General features: G+C 43.6%; 1 protein-coding gene across 1 annotated transcript in view; it reads left to right on the top strand.

Annotated features, from left to right (window-relative positions):
* Nucleotides 1–13,027: 13,027 nt before the first annotated feature.
* LOC139380068 (HECT, C2 and WW domain containing E3 ubiquitin protein ligase 2a) overlaps nucleotides 13,028–19,406 on the top strand; it is a 35,031-nt gene continuing 28,652 nt past the window's right edge. Inside the window, exons 1-2 of the mRNA XM_071122530.1 lie at nucleotides 13,028–13,753; nucleotides 18,920–19,027. Coding sequence (XP_070978631.1) covers nucleotides 13,354–13,753; nucleotides 18,920–19,027 — 508 coding nt within the window. The 5' untranslated portion in view covers nucleotides 13,028–13,353. The remainder of the gene's footprint in view (nucleotides 13,754–18,919; nucleotides 19,028–19,406) is intronic.

Below are 19,406 nucleotides of genomic sequence, written 5' to 3'. Positions count from 1 at the left end.
AGGGAAGAGAGAGAGAGTTAGTTTCACCTGGCAGAGTAGAGTTCAGTGCGTGAGTCTGTAGTGGGTGCATCTGTTGGTCTATAAGCCATGTGAGTGTACATACAGTGACTCCTCCCATGAGAAGAAAAATAACAAACAGGGGTCCCGAGACCCCCAAACGTTCCCAGGGGGAAAGGTGTGATTTAGTCAGGGAGTATGGGGCTGAACCTCCCATTTTCCTTGGCTAAATAGATGTAGAATTTGGGACCGAATGTAGACCACTTAGGTCAGTTCTGACTTCCGTCAGTGTGCGGGAAGGGGTTGGAGCTGGTGTACAATGTGTGAGGTGGTGCCAAGGTGCGCCCAATTTACCTTTGACCTGGACTGAGTGTGAAATAACCTCCTTCACTTCGTACGGCCCAGTCCACCTGGGTTCCAGCCACTTTCTCTTGTGGACTTTCACCCTCACCCAGTCTCCAACTTTTACCTTCAGTGGTGCTGGATCTTCCGTCAGTTCTCTCTCCTGGACCTTGCGAACCTGAACAGAGAGAGCTGCAGAAAGTTCCGTTAGTTTTTTCACATAATTATACATTACAATTTGTTGTACATCAAGAGCGGGCATATGACCTCCCTCCCTTGGTGGACCAGGCATGACTCTTCCAGTCATTATCTCATTAGGAGAGAGATGGGTACCTGACCCTGGTGAGGCTCTCATGGCCATCAACGCCAGGGGCAGGGCTTCGACCCATTTCAACTTCGACCCGGCACATATTTTAGCTATTTTGAATTTTAAGCGTTTGACCCGCGCATTTCCACGAGACCTTGGGATTGTGGCCTATAAACAGACCCAAATTTAATGACTGATTTCGCATCCTCTCTCGCCGTTGGAATTGCCTCTACCCATTTGGAAAACCTATCCACCATCACTAATAGGTATCGTTTCCCATTAACCACATTATCCGCCCCCATGTCTGTGTAATCTATGCTAATGTCCTGAAAACATGCGCTGGGTACTGGGTATGAGCCCATGGGTGTCTGATAGGGTTTCTTTGGGTTGTGGTCACCACATATGTTGCATTCGTCCAAAAATAAATCATCGTCATAAAATAAGTCAGTCATATTATTATTATTTTTTTATGTGTGGGTGCCGCCAGATGTGCGAGACCTTTTGAAGGGTCTTTAGTTTGCCTTCGTGTGTGTGGCTATGTGCTTCTCGTAAAAGTTCTGGGTCCATCAGTGTGGACTGCTCCATGGGCATAGTCTGAGTTTGTATAGATATTCACAGCCTTTCCTTTTCCTCTGATGAGGGCCTGCGTCAATCCGATGATTTCAGCTAATTGGGCAGGTGCTGGTTGAGGGATGATGGCTGATTCAAGGGTAACGTGTGAGCCGTCTGGGCCTGCTGCACCACTGCATAGTCCGCCTCATTACCATTCTCTCCCTTGTAGCAGCAGCCATCTGTGTATAACCATAGGTCAGGTTTGGTCAGTGGTGTGTTTCCCCAGTCGGGTCTTAGTTTCAATTCTTGAGCAGCTGTTTCGGTGCAGGAGTGAGGTAGTCCTTCTTCCGCGTTGAGAGCGTTGGCCATGTTCTTGTCCGTGTTATCTAGCTTGGAGGAGTGGTACAGCAGCACCCTACGCTCCCCCTCTTGTTTCTGAAAAAGGACAGAGACCGTGAACCCCTCCTTTTCAGAAACATCCAAATGGAAAATCTTGGAGTAGTCAGGGGAGGTGAGAGAGGCAGCCGTAGAGAGGTCAGTTCCTTCTCTCGTGGTGATGGTGGGCAGCTTCATTGCCAAAGGGGTATTCTCCTGACATACCCTGTAACAGCGCCTGCTGTGGTGGGTAGGAGGCAAATGGCACTGGGTGGTTGTATGCAGGTTGTTCACTCTGAATTCTTGATTGCGGCTGTGGTTATGGCTGAGGGGATGGCCTGTAGCCACCCCTCCCTCTAGGTGGACCGTAGAAGGGCCTTCCTCCCCTGGGTGGGCGCTGAGGTTGAGACAGTGGATATGGGCAATCCCTGGAGTAGTGACCGGGCGTCCTACAGTTGTAGCAAACTCCCCCTCTAGACAGTCCTGGAATCCATTGTGGCTGGAATGCCACCTTTGGCCCCCCTTGTGGTGCCGTTGGTGTTAAGTGCGCAGGGCCAGGAGCGGGTGCGGAGGTCTGCTGGACAGTTTGTTGCTGCATCATCTGGGAAAAATCTGGGTGTGGTGAGGATGAAATCAGGCCTCCCATTTCTCTCGTGAGGGAATTAGGTTCAGACACATTGCCAGTAGGGTGCCGGTCCTCCATATGTATGGGTTCACACAGTATCTGCCCTCCCTTGATTCCCAGGCTCCTGGTTCCCTTTATATTACCCCCTTTGATAGCCAGCAGTGGTGCCTGGAAGGAAAGGGTTAAACGGGTTGTGTGGTGGGGTTAGAGTCTGAGTTGGAGCAGTGACTGGAGTTACTTCTCCCATCACATCGAGTTTTTCTTTTTTCTGCAGTTGCACCCGTTTGGTTTCTTCGATGGCCCACATCCCTATTTTTTAATTCGTCCTCAGTCCTTTCCCTCTCTTTTGTACCGTCGTTTTTGAAAAAATGTTCCCTATTCATGTCTACCTCCCCCGCCTTCGCTTCTGCCACTGCGTCTTCTAATCCTTTCTGCATAGTGGACAGATCTCCCTCGGAAGGGAGACCCCCACTAAAGTAACCTGACTGTGCCCATTTTAGTTTTATATGCTCTCAAACCTTCCTTATTTTGTTATATTGATCTTTACTTCCTGACCTGTCCCTGATTCGTTGGTCCAAGTAGTCGTTCAATTTTAGTTTGGGCGAAACCTCAGCCATCGTAGATAATATGTTTAATAAACTTTAGTATAAAATCCTTGTATACTTAGCCCGTCCTGGACATTACATCCAGGATGTATTCTTGGCGCAAACAGTAGTCTTAACTCTAGTGTTTCACCCTCGTATACAAAGTTAGACCGCAATGGTGGATAGGCATCACTGGCAGAAAAAAAAAAACTTGGAATTTCGTCTAAATAGGTCTCAGGAACGATCGCAGGTCAAACGTATCTAAAACCCAAAATAGGACACGCGGCAGTAATACAAAACTGGTTACCTATTAAACACGGGGTACACAACTCATCCGTGAGATAAAATGTTTAAACACGGGGCACACAGCTCATCCGTGAAATAAAATGTTTAAACACGGGGCACACAGCTCATCCGTGGAATAAAATGTTTACACACGGGGTACACAACTCATCCGTGAAATAAAATGTTTACCATTAAACACGGGGTACACAACTCACCCGTGAAATAAAATGTTTAAACACGGGGCACACAGCTCATCCGTGAAATAAAATGTTTAAACACGGGGCACACAGCTCATCCGTGAAATAAAATGTTTAAACACGGGGCACACAACTCACCTGTGAAATAAAATGTTTAAACACGGGGCACACAACTCACCTGTGAAATAAAATGTTTAAACACGGGGCACACAGCTCATCCGTGAAATAAAATGTTTAAACACAGGGTACACAACTCACCTGTGAAATAAAATGTTTAAACACGGGGCACACAACTCACCTGTGAAATAAAATGTTTAAACACGGGGCACACAGCTCATCCGTGGAATAAAATGTTTTTTAAATACGGGGCACACAGCTCTTCCGTATTCTCTAATTAATATGAATTTGGTATAACATGAACCCGGGGTACACAACTCTTCCGTGGAATGAATTTTTAAATACAGGGCACACAGCTCTTCCGTATTTTCTAATTATTAGACACGGGGTACACAACTCTTCCGTGGAATGAATTTTTAAATACAGGGCACACAGCTCTTCCGTATTCTCTAATTATTAGACACGGGGTACACAACTCTTCCGTGGAAATGTATGTTTAAATACGGCACACACAGCTCTTCCGTATTCTCTAATTATTAGACACGGGGTACACAACTCTTCCGTGGAAATTTGTTTAAATACGGCACACACAGCTCTTCCGTATTCTCTAATTATTAGACACGGGGTACACAACTCTTCCGTGGAAATTTAGCATACTATAGGACCCACTCGACAGTACACAACATCATCAGTGGGACATTTTATCTGTAGATTATTGATACATAGGTAAACATATATTGGCAGTCCCTATTCCATAGTACACAACAGTTCAATAGGATAATAACCAATAAGAGCAATACCTTTCAACCAGCCGCGTTAATGCGTAATTTAACAGGTATAATTTAGCAACAATTCATACACACTCCCGGTACTACTGATCTCAATTTGGTTATAGACTATATTCAAATATGCAGATTTGAATTTAACAGGTTCTGCTCACCTTTATTTTAAGAGATCTCTGATCAGTTTCCCGAGGTGGGCAGAATGGTTGGTGGCTCCTAGATTAGGTCACCCGTCCTTCAGGATTCAATCGTTCCGTGACCGGTCCGTTCCTCACATCAACCTACGACGGATCGAATTTCAGGTTCGTTAGAAACCATCCTCTGCTACCAGATTCTGTTGATGATAAGATTGGAGGAACTGGACTCGGTCATGAACCAGGACACGGTGGAATAAAATATATGTAAGGCTGTTTATTACAATGAAAAATATTGCTCAGGCGTGCACGGGCTGTTCAATTGACTCAAAGAGAGACCCTGGAACGCGCGCCGAAAACAAAGCGTGCATCAGAATTTGTACATAGAATGACGTAGGTAGAATCGTCTTTGTTCTTGCTTCGGACTGGTTGGCGTGGAACAGCAGGGCGGGGTCTGGTCCCGCTGTCCCTTCTTCATTGGTGCAGAACTGAGTTCTTTGTTCTCTGTGCTGGTGTGTGTGGTTAGAGAGTTTCAGTGTGTGTGTTTGGATGTGTGTGTGTTTAGAGAGTTTCAGTGGGTGTGTTATCGTAGCCAGCCACCTGTGCGGGGGGGGATGCCAGTGCGGTTAGTATCTGCTGTGGGACAGGGAGAGGGGAGTTTATAAAACAGAGTGCAAGCTTATAATTGCATGGTTAGGCCGCAGGCAGACAATAATCAGTGAATGCTTTATTACATGTGTTAATATGTTATTACAAACTTCAGAATTAAATGCTGCCTATCCACATCTCTTATGTTTTCTGACTACAATATTTAATCTTCATACGTTAATAATGACATGCTGTTTCGGGCATGTTTACCTGCCTACACACTGTAGATCGCAAGCCCATAATATGTCAATAGGGCTAACTGGCTAGGTACTACTGTTAGCTAGCCAGATAGCCACAAAGAATTGTTAGCTAGCTACCCATGAAGAATTGACATCTACCTTATGTAACATTAGTTTTAGGTCATTTTTGCCTATTAAACTATCTGGGTAGCTACATTATCACATATCTAGCTAATAATTCTGAAGTAAAATGTTTGCTTTATGTGTATCTTGTTTCGTCTCTTGTTGCCATTGTCATGTCTGGAAGCAGGTTCAGTGAATGGGGAGATGCAGTGTGAGGCAATACAGTAGAGGGAGTGCGAGTGCTTCTCAAATGTAATGTTTTATGCGTTCTCCACACTCTCATCCTCACAAGAACGCCCTTGGAACGTCCTCAGAGAATACACTCAGAGCAAGGTGAATACACTCAGAGCAAGGTGTATCCATGTTGAAAAACACTGTGTAGAAGTATAGTGTGTGCTAGCTGTTTAAATTACAGTATTTGATAACCAATACAAGTCTGTGCCGTCAGTTCAAAAATCAAAACAATACTGAGCACACACTTGCTAACATGCTACTGTCAGCATGTACACACACACCCACCCCCCTGCGCCTGATATAAGGGGAGTCCATGTTTGTGTGTGTGCTTTGAACAGTGCCTTGCATTGTGAAGATTCAGCACTTCTCCTTGGCAAGATGTGTTTTAGGCATGGAAGTGTGTGCACTTACTATCCTCTGAGTTTTTTTGGCCTTTGAGAGGCCCAAATGTCCTCTGGACAGAATATCGACAGGAAGCCTGGAAGACATAAATACGGTAGTTGTGAACTTCCACAAGGTTTATTGCTAGCTGTTTTGCGATCAGGGAAACCAGGTTGCATTCCCATTCGGGGAGGTAATCACCCCCATCGTTTGCTACATTGGTGTCAAAATGAGATGTCACACTGTGTGGCCATTGAAGTGGGTCCCAGATCTGAGGCGTGAGTCACTTTTAATGGTGAAGCGCTGGGATGTTACAAACTCCCTAAGGGAGATGACTTTACCCACTCCTGCCATTCACTATAATACTTTACAATTACAGTCTTCTTTCCTTATTTCCTTTTAAATAATTATTGATTTAACATGACTGGACAGGAGAAAGCAAGGGCCCCACAACATATCTTTGACCGATCTAGTCATATCAGATCAGTGACTTTCCTTCAAAGAAGGGCTGTAGGAAGACAGCATTTCTAAAATAATGAAGAGAATTCAACCTTTTGCTTATCCAACCGGGCACAGATATCAGTTCAACATATAGTTTTGAACTTCAACAAAACATTTTACCATGTCATTGGATTTAGGTAAAATGTTGAGTAAAAAAAGAAATACCCAAATTCCTTTTTCCACGCTGATTCACCTTTTATCAGATGCAAAAATAAATAGTGTGATATACTGCTCAAAAAAATAAAGGGAACACTAAAATAACATATCCTAGATCTGAATTAATTAAATATTCTTATTAAATACTTTTTTCTTCACATAGTTGAACGTGCTGACAACAAAATCACATCAATTATCAATGGAAATCAAATTTATCAACCCATGGAGGTCTGTATTTGGAGTCACACTCAAAATTAAAGTGGAAAACCACACTACAGGCTGATCCAACTTTGATGTAATGTCCTTAAAACAAGTCAAAATGAGGCTCAGTAGTGTGTGTGGCCTCCACGTGCCTGTATGACCTCCCTACAATTCCTGGGCATGCTCCTGATGAGGTGGAGGATGGTCTCCTGAGGGATCTCCTCCTAGACCTGGACTAAAGCATCCGCCAACTCCTGGACAGTCTGTGGTGCAACGTGGTGTTGGTGGATGGAGCGAGACATGATGTCCCAGATGTGCTCAATTGGATTCAGGTCTGGGGAACGGGCGGGCCAGTCCATAGCATCAATGCCTTCCTCTTCATCAATGCCTTCCTCTTGCAGGAACTGCTGACACACTCCAGCCACACGAGGTCTAGCATTGCAGAACCACTCCTTTATTGTCTTGCTAATTGCCTATAATTTCCACCTGTTGTCTATTCCAAACCCAGGACCTCCACATCCAGCTTCTTCACCTGTGGGATCGTCTGAGACTGGCCACACGGACAGCTGATGAAACAAAGAAGTATTTCAGTCTGTAATAAAGCCCTTTGTTGGGGAAAAACATAATCTGATTGTCTATGCCTGGCTTCCCAGTGGGTGGGCCTGGGTCCCACCCATGGCTGCACCCCTGCCCAGTCATGTGAAATCCATAGATTAGGGCCTAATTCATTTTTTTCAATTGACTGATTTCCTTTATATGAACTGTAACTCAGTAAAATTGTTAATTGTTGCATTTTTTTCATTTTAATGATGTGGAAGCAATGTTTATTCAACCAGTATTTGTACCCAACAGCTCTGGTATTCTTTCCCAACAATAGGAATCTATGCTTTACCATAAACCTGGTGCCCAACAAGTTCAACATGGAACTGATTATTTATTTATAGGCCTAATAATACTCTTTCACACAGTTATAACCAGAATCTCAAAGCACCAGATGGATTCTGTGAGTCCCAATAAAGAAGAGCATTATTATTATTTTTTTCTTTACCAACCTTTGGAATCTGCAATTTTTTGTCCTAAGCATAAATGGTTACCATGGCCTTGTTTTGCATCTTTAAAATGAATACTTGCTTCCTTTACATCCTAGATGCAAATCAATCACAGATCTCACATGACATGATGGATTAAAGCGGTGTAGCAGAAGCCTAGCGTTCACCTATCCAGTCACGTAAGAGCCATTATTTGTTTCAAGGAAAGAAAGGCTGGTCAAGGCTCCTTACTGTGTATAGAGGCAGTGAACAGGCTCCTTATCCCGTTGGCTCAGTGAGACAGACATAACCCAGACCTCTCCCACTCAAATTAGAGAAAACAATGGCATACAGACATGGAAGGAATTTGAGGACTGACCTCAAGAACAGTTGCATAACTACCATTCAAGTGTACAGACTTTTCTCTCACTCGACTCAAAATGCTCCTTCTCCCACAAGTGTGTGTGCGCGCGCACATGTAGCTGTGTACATACAGTGGGGCAAAAAAGTATTTAGTCAGCCACCAATTGTGCAAGTTCTCCCACTTAAAAAGATGAGAGGCCTGTAATTTTCATCATAGGTACACTTCAACTATGACAGGCAAAATGAGAAAAAAAAATCCAGAAAAATCACATTGTAGGACTTTTAATGAATTTATTTGCAAATTATGGTGGAAAATAAGTATTTGGTGAATAACAAAAGTTTATCTCAATACTTTGTTATATACCCTTTGTTGGCAATGACAGAGGTCAAACGTTTTCTGTAAGTCTTCACAAGGTTTTCACACACTGTTGCTGGTATTTTGGCTCATTCCTCCATGCAAATCTCCTCTAGAGCAGTGATGTTTTGGGGCTGTTGCTGTTTTTGCCCCACTGTATCGATTTGTGCCTGCATGCATGTCTTCCCCAGTTGAATAGTCTTGTTGACTCAGGGACATCCATGCAAGCATTCCTTTCTCCAGTATCAGTCCGGACACACAGGCAATCATCTCACACATGCATGACCTCTCTTCTCATGTAATGTCGCACTGAGCAACATGGATCGTTCACTATAAATCACTATGAAACTGAGATTCCGTGATATGTTGCCTCGGGCAGCAGGATGAACTGATGATATTGCAGATGTGCACAATGTAAGACATTACACTTCTGTTACAGGAGTTTCCAGATTGACTTCACTGCTCTCCTTTTTGTTAATCAAAAACCTATCCGGTATATAATAAGTTTCAGCAGGGAGACACCACCCAGCACAGAAACAGAGGAAAAGTCAAGGTGGCATTCTCTGAACTGGCCCTTAGAACCGTTTCCTGTCTGATTCAGATATGTCAACATTAGCACTAGGGGCTTATAGGAAACCCAAATAAGGGTCTCCTGCTGTCTCCTGCTGCAGAGTTATCAATCAATCAAATGTATTTATAAAGCCCTTTTTACATCAGCCGATGTCAGAAAACAGAAACCCAGCCTAAAACGGCAAGCAATGCAGGTGTTGAAGCACGTTGGCTAGGAAAAACTCCCTAGAAAGGCCAAAACCAAGGAAGAAACCTAGAAGAACCAGGCTATGAGTGGTGGCCAGTCCTCTTCTGGCTGTGCCGGGTGGAGAATATAACAGAACATGGCCAAGATGTTCAAATGTTCATAAATGACCAGCATGGTCAAATAATAGGTCTGGGACAGGTAGCACATCCGGTGAACAGGTCAGGATTCCATAGCCGCAGGCAGAACAGTTGAAACTGGAGCAGCAGCACGGCCAAGTGGACTGGGGACAGCAAGGAGTCATCATGCCAGGTAGTCCTGAGGCATGGTCCTACGGCTCAGGTCCTCCGAGGGAGAGAAAGAAAGAGAGAATTAGAGAGAGCATACTTAAATTCACACAGGACACCGGATAAGACAGGAGAAGTACTCCAGATATAACAAACTGACCCTAGCCCCCAGACACAAACTACTGCAGCATAAATACTGGAGGCTGAGACAGGAGGGGTCAGGAGACACTGTGGCCCCATCCGATGATACCCCCGGACAGGGCCAAAAAGGAAGGATATAACCCCACCCACTTTGCCAAAGCACAGCCCCCACACCACTAGAGGGATATCTTCAACCACCAACTTACCATCCTGAGACAAGGCCGAGTATAGCCCACAAAGATCTCCGCCACGGCACAACTCAAGGGGGGGCGCCAACCCTAACAGGAAGATTACATCAGTGACTCAACCCACTCAATTGATGCACCAATCCAAAAGACGACATGAAAGAGCACCAGTAAGCCAGTGACTCAGCCCCTGTAATAGGGTTAAAGGCAGAGAATCCCAGTGGAAAGAGGGGAACCGGCCAGGCAGAGACAGCAAGGACGGTTCGTTGCTCCAGAGCCTTTCCGTTCACCTTCACACTCCTGGGCCAGACTACACTCAATCATATGACCCACTGAAGAGATGAGTCTTCAGTAAAGACTTAAAGGTTGAGACCGAATTTGCGTCTCTCTCATGGGTAGGCAGAACCTTCCATAAAAATGGAGCTCTATAGGAGAAAGCCCTGCCTCCAGCTGTTTGCTTAGAAATTCTAGGGACAATTAGGAGGCCTTGTGACTGTAGCAAACGTGTAGGTATGTACGGCAGGACCAAATCAAAGAGATAAGTAGGAGCAAGCCCATGTAATGCTTTGTAGGTTAGCAGTAAACCTTGAAATCAGCCCTTGCCTTGACTGGAAGCCAGTGTAGGGAGGCTAGCACTGGAGTAATATTATCACATTTTTTGGTTCTAGTCAGGATTCTAGCAGCCGTATTTAGCACTAACTGAAGTTTATTTTGTGCTTTATCCGGGTAGCCGGAAAGTAGAGCATTGCAGTAGTCTAACCTAGAAGTAACAAAAGCATGGATACAAGTTTTCTACATCATTTTTGGACAGAAAGTTTCGGATTTTTGCAATGTTATGCAATGAAAAAAGCTGTCCTTGAAACAGTCTTGATATGTTCATCAAAAGAGAGATCAGGGTCCAGAGTAACGCAGAGGTCCTTCACAGTTTTATTTGAGACGACTGTACAACCATTAAGAGTAATTGACAGATTCAACAGAAGATCTCTTTGTTTCTTGGGACCTAGAACAAGCATCTCTGTTTTGTCCGAGTTTAAAAGTAGACATTTTGCAGCCATCCACTTCATTTAGTCTGAAACACAGGCTTCTAAGCGAGGGTAATTTTGGGGCTTCACCATGTTTCATTGAAATGTACAGCTGTGTGTCATCTGCATAGCTGTGAAAGTTAACATTATGTTTTCGAATTCCATTCCCAAGAGGTAAAATATATAGTGAAAACAATAGTGGTCCTAAAACGGAACCTTGAGGAACACCGACATTTACAGTTAATTTGTCAGAGGACAAACCATTCACAGAGACCAACTATCTTTCCGACAGATAAGATCTAAACCAGGCCAGAACTTGTCCGTGTAGACCGATTTGGGTTTCTAATCTCTCCAAAAGAGTGTGGTGATCGATGGTATCAAAAGCAGCACTGAGGTCTAGGAGCACGAGGTCAGATGCAGAGCCTCGGTCTGATGCCATTAAAAGGCCATTTATCACCTTCACAAGTGCAGTCTCAGTGCTATGATGGGGTCTAAAACCAGACTGAAGCATTTCGTATACATTGTCTTCAGGAAGGCAGGGAGTTGCTGCGCAACAGCCTTTTCTAAAATTTTTGAGAGGAATGGAAGATTCAATATAGGCCGACAGTTTTTTAAATATTTTCTGGGTCAAGGTTTGGCTTTTTCAAGAGAGGCTTTATTACTGCCACTTTTATTGAGTTTGGTACACATCCGGTGGATAGAGAGCCGTTTATTATGTTCAACATAGGAGGGCCAAGCACAGGAAGCAGCTCTTTCAGTAGTTTAGTTGGAATAGGGTCCAGTATGCAGCTTGAAGGTTTAGAGGCCATGATTATTTTAATCATTGTGTCAAGAGATATAGTACTAAAACACTTGCGTGTCTCTCTTGATCCTACGTCCTGGCAGAGTTGTGCAGACTCAGGACAACTGAGCTTTGAAGGAATACGCAGATTTAAAGAGGAGTCCGTAATTTGCTTTCTAATAATCATGATCTTTTCCTCAAAGAAGTTCATTAATTTATTACTGCTGAAGTGAAAGCCATCCTCTCTTTGGGAATGCTGCTTTTTAGTTAGCTTTGCGACAGTATCAAAAATACATTTCGTATTGTTCTTATTTTCCTCAATTAAGTTGGAAAAATAGGATGCAATGCTTCAACATCTATTGGAAAGCCTTCCTAGAAGAGTGAAGGCTGTTATAGCAGCATAGGTGGGACCAACTCCATGTCAATGCCCATGATTTTGGAATGAGATGTTCGACAAGCATGTGTCCACATACTTTTGCTAATGTACTGTAAATTGGTTCAACAGAGATCATCATTTCAATTTACCAAGGAGCTACAGTACTGTGTAATGGTCCGCACCCACAACAGCTTACTTAGTTGGTTATAATAGTGCTGAACAGACGATGAGATGATCCCAGCATAGATCATCCCAAATCAGAAATTACTGGTGCTAGCATTAGCTCAAATTATAGCTAATCTTCCAAAATGCCTTGGTTGTTGCTCAGCACATCTAAAATAAGCTCCTATTGAATCATAAAGTTCCTTTTTCTGGGGCAGTCAATCTGACAGACTCCACAAAGCACGGAGGGAGAGAGGGAAATAGTCATAGTAAGAGAGGGAGGAGGAAAATCAGTTCTCAAAACAGTACATTGGGAGGTTGTTATTGTTATGGAAACGTGTCTCTAATACAATAAATCCTGTTTTAGATTTTGTAATTTGCATGCATTTCATTTAGAAGGAGAGATGAAACAATCAGCAGTTTCGCCTTAACCCAGCTTTCCTGATGTAATTTCATCATTAATTTGTAATGTTGATTAGAAAAGAGAGAATCACTCTGTGTGTAAATTAGAATGGCTAGGCCTAGACGGCAATGTACTATAAATGCATTGGTGACTGGTTCTGTGACACCACATCGCAGTCTGGTGGTGACAAATGCTTGTTCAGGGATTTCGTGATTGCATTTCGCTGAGAGTTGTCCAGTGTTCATTGTTTTTGCTGTGCATGCAGTGCATCGGTTAAGAGTACTGACGTTTTGTTCTTTGTTTCTCTTCGTCTGTCTGCCCCTGTCCCTCATTTTCCTCTCCATTTTGTCTTCTCTTTCCTAGTCTTGGGCTCTCTGTCTCGACCGTTGCTTGTTGGACAGCGTAAGGTAGCAGAGTGGACAACGCTGGCTGTCTTCCACCTGTCTTTGCTCCTGGATTGTTCACTGCACTCCAGGAATAATATTTTTTTTACGTTGGCCAGAGAGGGCATGGTCAGAACTTTAGGTACAACACAGTGCAGAGCTTTTATGGAAGGATAACTTCTGCAGCCTCCACATGAAACATTATTAACACTACCATCTGAAAGCTAAAGCTGTAGCAATCTACCATAGTTAAGTGAGGTAGACCGCATCTTTGAAGCGTAACCCAACCACTAAGACCAAGGGTTTCCGGTTATCTAATCCCCACCAACATTTTGCCAGCTCCTGTAACAACAACTCCAAACTTCCTGCTTTGTCCTTTCCCCCGCAGCCACCATGCGTCCCTCACTTGCCACAGCGGTCCTTCCAAGGACCCGTAACCATCCCCACACGGCCCACCCCCACAATGCACACGGATTGTCAGGACACTTGGGACGGGAGCACCTGTCAGCGCCTCGGAGGCGCAGCCCGCACCTGCGACACACACTCAGCCCGGAGAACCTTCGGAGCCTGGCAGAGCGCGGTGGCGCCGCCGGGAACATGGCTTCCGTGGTGAGTAGCCCCATTGGCCTCCCGAGGGCCAACAGTGACACGGACCTGGTGACGTCGCAGAGCCGCTCGTCGCTGACGGCGTCCACGCTGGAGTTCACGCTGGGTATGGGTGAGAACCTGGTCATCTCGTGGGACATCAAGGAGGAGGTGGATGCCACCGACTGGATTGGCCTCTACCACATCGGTGAGACACTCAGCATGCTCATTTCACAATGGTAGTTAGTAACTAGTTTTAAATAAATGCTCACATTTTTATTGTAATAATGTTTCTTTGATTTGGACTGACAAGGCAAACTTTTTAACTAATACTATTGATCTGACTGAACTGATCCAAGCTGTTGTGTAGGACTTGCTGATTCTAGCAAGTTATGTAGAGTTGAGAAATGCATGTCTCTGGTGCAGGAGACTACAGAGTAAATAATGAAATTGGAGATGTTGAAGTTCCACAGAAGGGAAGCCTTAGTCAACACATACATCTGACTTGGACCACCACATATCATATACACCTAGACTATCCTGGATGGTCTCCAATACAGTGCATTCGGAAATTTTTCAGACCTCTATATTTTTTCCACATTTTGTTATGTTACAGTCTTAGTCAAAAATTGATTTAATTGTCCCCCCCCCCCCTCATCAATCTACACACAATACCCCATAATGAGAAAGTAAAATCAGGTTTTTAGTTATTTTTACTAATGTATCAAATAAAATATCACATTTACATAAGTATTTTAGACCCAACTCAATACTTTGTTGAAGCACCTTTGGCAGTGATTACAGTCTCCTCGTCTTGGGTATGACGCTACAAGCTTGGTACACCTATATTTTGCAGTTTCTCCCATTCTTCTCTGCATATCCTCTCAAGCTCTGTCAGGTTGGATAGGGAGTGTTGCTGCACAGCTATTTCCAGAGATGTTTGATCGGGTTCAAGTCCGGGCTCTGGCTGGACCACTCAAGGACATTCAGAGACTTGTCCTGAAGCCACTCCTGCGTTGTCTTGGCTGTGTGCTTAGGGCCGTTGTCCTGTTGGAAGATTAACCTTCACCCCAGTCTGAGGTCCTCAGCACTCTGGAGCAGGTTTTGAGTAAAAGTATAGATACCGCATCATTAGAAAATGACTCAAGTGAATTATTTGGTTCAAGTCAAAGTATTTGGTTTTAAATATACTTACCTTTCAAAAGTAAGTGTAATTGCTAAAATATACTTAAATATCAAAAGTATAAATCATTTCAAATTCCTTATATTAAGCAAACCAGACAGGACCATTTTCTTGTATTTTTTAAAATTACGGATAGCCAGGGGCACGCTCCACTCTGACATAATTTTCATATGCACCATGTGTTTAGTGAGTCTGCCAGATCAGATGCAGTTGGGATGACCAGGGATGTTCTCTTGATACGTGTGTGAATTATACAATTGTCTGTCCTGGTAAGCAATCAAAATGTAAACACAACTTTTGGGTGTTAGGGAAGATGTATAGAGTAAAAAGTACATAATTTCTTTAGGAATGTAGTGAAGTAAAAGTTGTCAAAAATGTAAATGTAAAGTACAGATACTCCAAAAAACGACTTAAGTACATTACACTGGTTCCAGACTTCTTTTGTTTAATAATGATGAGGCCACTGTGTTCTTCGGGACCTTGAATGCTGCAGGCATTTTTTGGTACCCTTCCCCAGATCTGTGCCTCGACACAATCCTTGGCTCGGTGCTCTACGGACAATTATTTCGACCTCTTGGCTTGGTTTTTGCTCTGACATTCACTGTCAACTGTGGGACCTTATATAGACAGGTTTGTTTCTTTCCAATTCATGTCCAATCAATTGAATTTACCACAGATGGACTCCAATCAAGTTTTAGAAACATCTCAAGGATAATCAATGGAAACAAGATGCACCTGAGCTCAATTTCGAGTGTCATAGTAATGGGTCTGAATATTTATGTAAATAAGGTATTTCTGTTTTTAAGTTTTTATACATTTTCAAAAACTGTTTTTGCTTTGTCATTATGGGGTGTTGCGTGTAGATTGAGGTGGAACAAAAATCTATTTAATCTATTTTAGAATAAGGCTGTAACCTAACACAATGTGGAAAAAGTCTAGGTGTTTAAAAAACTTTCCGAATGCACTGTTTAATAGCCCTGCTTAGAGTCAGGATTTTGATTGTAAACTACACCCAACAAAAATATAAACGCAACATGTAAAGTGTTGGTCCCATGTTTCATGAGCTGAAAATAAAGATCCCAGAATTTTTCCATATGCAGTTAACATCCTTGTTACTGAGCCTTTCTCCATTGCAAATATAAACCATCCACCTGACAGGTGTGGCATATCAATAAACTGATTAAACAGCATGATCATTACACAGGTGCACCTTATGCTGCGGACAATAAAAGGCACTCTAAAATGTGCAGTTTTATCACACAACACAATGCCACAGATATCTCAAGTTTTGAGGGAGCTTGCAATTGGCATGCTGATTGCAGGAATGTCCACCAGAGCTATTGCCAGAGGATTGAATGTTAGAGAAATTATCATAAGCCTCCGTTTTATTAGAGAATTTGGCAGTACGTCCAGCCGGCCTCAACCGCAGACCACTTGTAATGGCATCGTGTGGGCAAGCGGTTTGGTGATGTCAACGTTTGTGAACATAACCCCACCACCATCACGAGGCACTTATGGTATGGGCAGGCATAAGCTACGGACAATGAACACAGTTGCAGTTTGAATGCACAGAAATATCTTGAAAAGATCCTGAGGTCCATTGTGAGGATGCATATCTTCTTCCCAGTCATGTGAAATCCATAGATTAGGGCCTAATGAATTAATTTAAATTGACTGATGTCCTAATGAACTGTAACTCAGTAAGATCTTTGAATTTGTTGCGTTAATATTTTTGTTCATTATACATTAAGCGGCACACTGTATAAGGCTACTTGTTAAATATTGCAGTGAAAAAACAACTTCTCCAACTTTTTCATATTTATTCATATAATGAACCACATATTGTTTTGAACCTACAGTATAACCAATTCGGTTCCATGCGAGCATACATGCCCACTAAATACTTTCAGTTAACAAACTAAATAGTATTTATCTAACACAAACTATAAGCAACCACATTATGCTTGTCTAAGACTCCTCTCTAATACTAATTTACCAGTTTACCAATATAATAATTGGCTGTGGGACGAGTCAGTCAACCTCCAGAAGCTTCTGAATCCTCTATCCACCTGCCCCTTGACCTGTCTGGATTTCCTCCTTTAAGGAAGAGAGATCCCAATCATCCCTGTCAGGTGAAAATATGAGAGGGAGGGAGTAAGCAGAGAAGGCAATCCATGCAGGGATCCCTCTAGCTATCGATCACAAAGCTATCATGCACTTCATTACTAGCGTCAGGGTATTAATTCCCCCAGGGTGCTGCGTGCTTTCCCACTTTCCACAACTAAGCAGACATTCAATGATATCTCTCCTCCTCCTCCCTCTCTCCTCCACATCTTTTCCCCCACATCATGCTGCTTCGTGCTTGTTCAGTTCAGCCTGACGTGAAAGTGCTACGTACAGCGGAATTCCCTCGGTTTTAACACTGGGAGGTTGCAATTTCTTGTCCTTTGTGTTAGAGGTTGTAGAGAATGTATTTTAGGCACTACATTTACGAATTAAAGGATAATTGTCTGAAGTTTGACGTATCTAAGGTTATGGTATAGGGCAAAACAGACATTGTAAACTCAGGGGGGAAAAAAGAAACCTGTCAAAGATTAATCGTAAAAATCAAAATATCTTAATTTTAACGGGTTTAACACTGATTCCCATGCTTGTTCAATAAACAATTAATGAACATGCACCTGTGGAACGGTCGTTAAGACACTAACAGCTTACAGATGGTAGGCAATTAAAGTCAGTTATGAAACCTTAGGACATGAAAGAGGCCTTTCTACTACTCTGAAAAACACCAAAAGAGAAGATGCCCAGGGTCCCAGCTCATCTGCGTGACCATGCCTTAGGCATGTTGCAAAAGGACTGCAGATGTGACCAGGGCAATACATTGCAATGTCCGTACTGTGAGACATCTAAAACAGTGCTACAGGGAGACAGGAGAGACAGCTGATCGTCCTCGCAGTGGCAGACCACGTGTAACAACACCTGCACAGGATCGGTACATTCGAACATCACACCTGTGGGACAGGCACAGTATGGCAGCAACTACCAGGAAAACACAATCCCTCCATCAGTGCTCAGACTATCCGCAATAGACTGAGAGACGCTGGACTGAGGGCTTGTAGGCCAACCGTCGCCTATGGGCACAAACCCACCGTCGCTGGACCAGACAGGACTGGCAAAAAGTGCTCTTCTCTGACTAATCGCGGTTTTGTCTCACCAGGGGTGATAGTCGGATTCGCATTTATCGTTGAAGGAATGAGCGTTACTCCTGTACTCTGGAGCGGGATCGATTTGGAGGTGGAGGGTCCGTCATGGTCTGGGGTGGTGTGTCACAGCATCATTGGACAGAGCTTGTTGTCATTGCAGGCAATTTCAATGCTGTGCGTTACAGGGAAGACATCCTCCTCCCTCATGTGGTACCCTTCCTGCAGGCTCATCCTGACATGACCCTCCAGCATGACAATTCCACCAGCCATACTGCTCGTTCTGTGCGTGATTTCCTGCAAGACAGGAATGTCAGTGTTCTGCCATGGCCAGCGTAGAGCCCGGGCCTCAATCCCATTGGGCACATCTGGGACCTGTTGGATCGGAGGGTGAGGGCTAGGGCCAACCCCCCAGGAATGTCCGGGAACTTGCAGGTGCCTTGGTGGAAGAGTGGGGTAACATCTCACAGCAAGAACTGGCAAATCTGGTGCAGTCCATGAGGAGGAGATGCACTGCAGTACTTAGTATCTGGTGTGGCCTCCAGCTGCATTGACTGTTACTTTTGATTTTGACCCCCCCCCCCTTTGTTCAGGGACACATTATTCAATTTCTGTTAGTCACATGTCTGTGGAACTTGTTCAGTTTGTCTGTTGTTGAAACTTATGTTCATACATATATTTACACATGTTAAGTTTGCTGAAAATAAACGCAGTTGACAGTGAGAGGACACTTATTTTTTTACTGAGTTTACATGGAACAAGAGTTATAATAAGGCTGCAATGTGGAGATATGTGCTGTTCAATAAATATCTGACCGTAACATTGTAGTGTTCATTGGGGTCCACCATTTTCTAGTTTTTCAATAATTAAACATTATGTCTGTCACTCTCACGTCTTTATAGACCACAAAACATGCATGTTTTTACTCATTTAGAACCAAACACACAAACTGAGTGTCTGACAAAGCTTTTTTGTTCCCTGGCCGGCTCAGATGAGACCAGCCCGTCTAATGTGTGGGACTGTAAGAATCGCGGGGTGAATGGGACACAGAGGGGTCAGATTGTCTGGAGACTGGAGCCTGGTCCTTACTTCATGGACGGTGAGTGGGAGGAGAGAAAACGAGAGGAGAGGGAGTGAAGGAAAGAAAGCTTTAATATGATCAAGTATGATGTGGATTTGATGCTTCAAAATGTCTTTGAGCAAAAAGTGCGGTCCAATGTGATGAGATTAACAAAGGGGGAGAGGCAACGCTTAATTAACAGGTTTTTGTTCCAAATAGCACCCTATTCCATATGTAGTGCACTACTTTTGAGCAAGGCCCATAGGGCCATTATTTCATGGTTAACTACTGGAAAGGTAATTACACTGCAATTACATAGTACACTACTTTTAATTGAATTGTTAGTTCTGTAATACATGTGAATACAAGTAATTGTGAGCAAGATGTTTGCATTACTCTGTACATACTACCCTCTTAA

This window comes from Oncorhynchus clarkii, chromosome 22 (genome assembly GCF_045791955.1).
Source record: "Oncorhynchus clarkii lewisi isolate Uvic-CL-2024 chromosome 22, UVic_Ocla_1.0, whole genome shotgun sequence".
Taxonomy (NCBI): Eukaryota; Metazoa; Chordata; class Actinopteri; order Salmoniformes; family Salmonidae; genus Oncorhynchus; species Oncorhynchus clarkii.
This window is presented reverse-complemented; position numbering and strand designations above follow the sequence as displayed.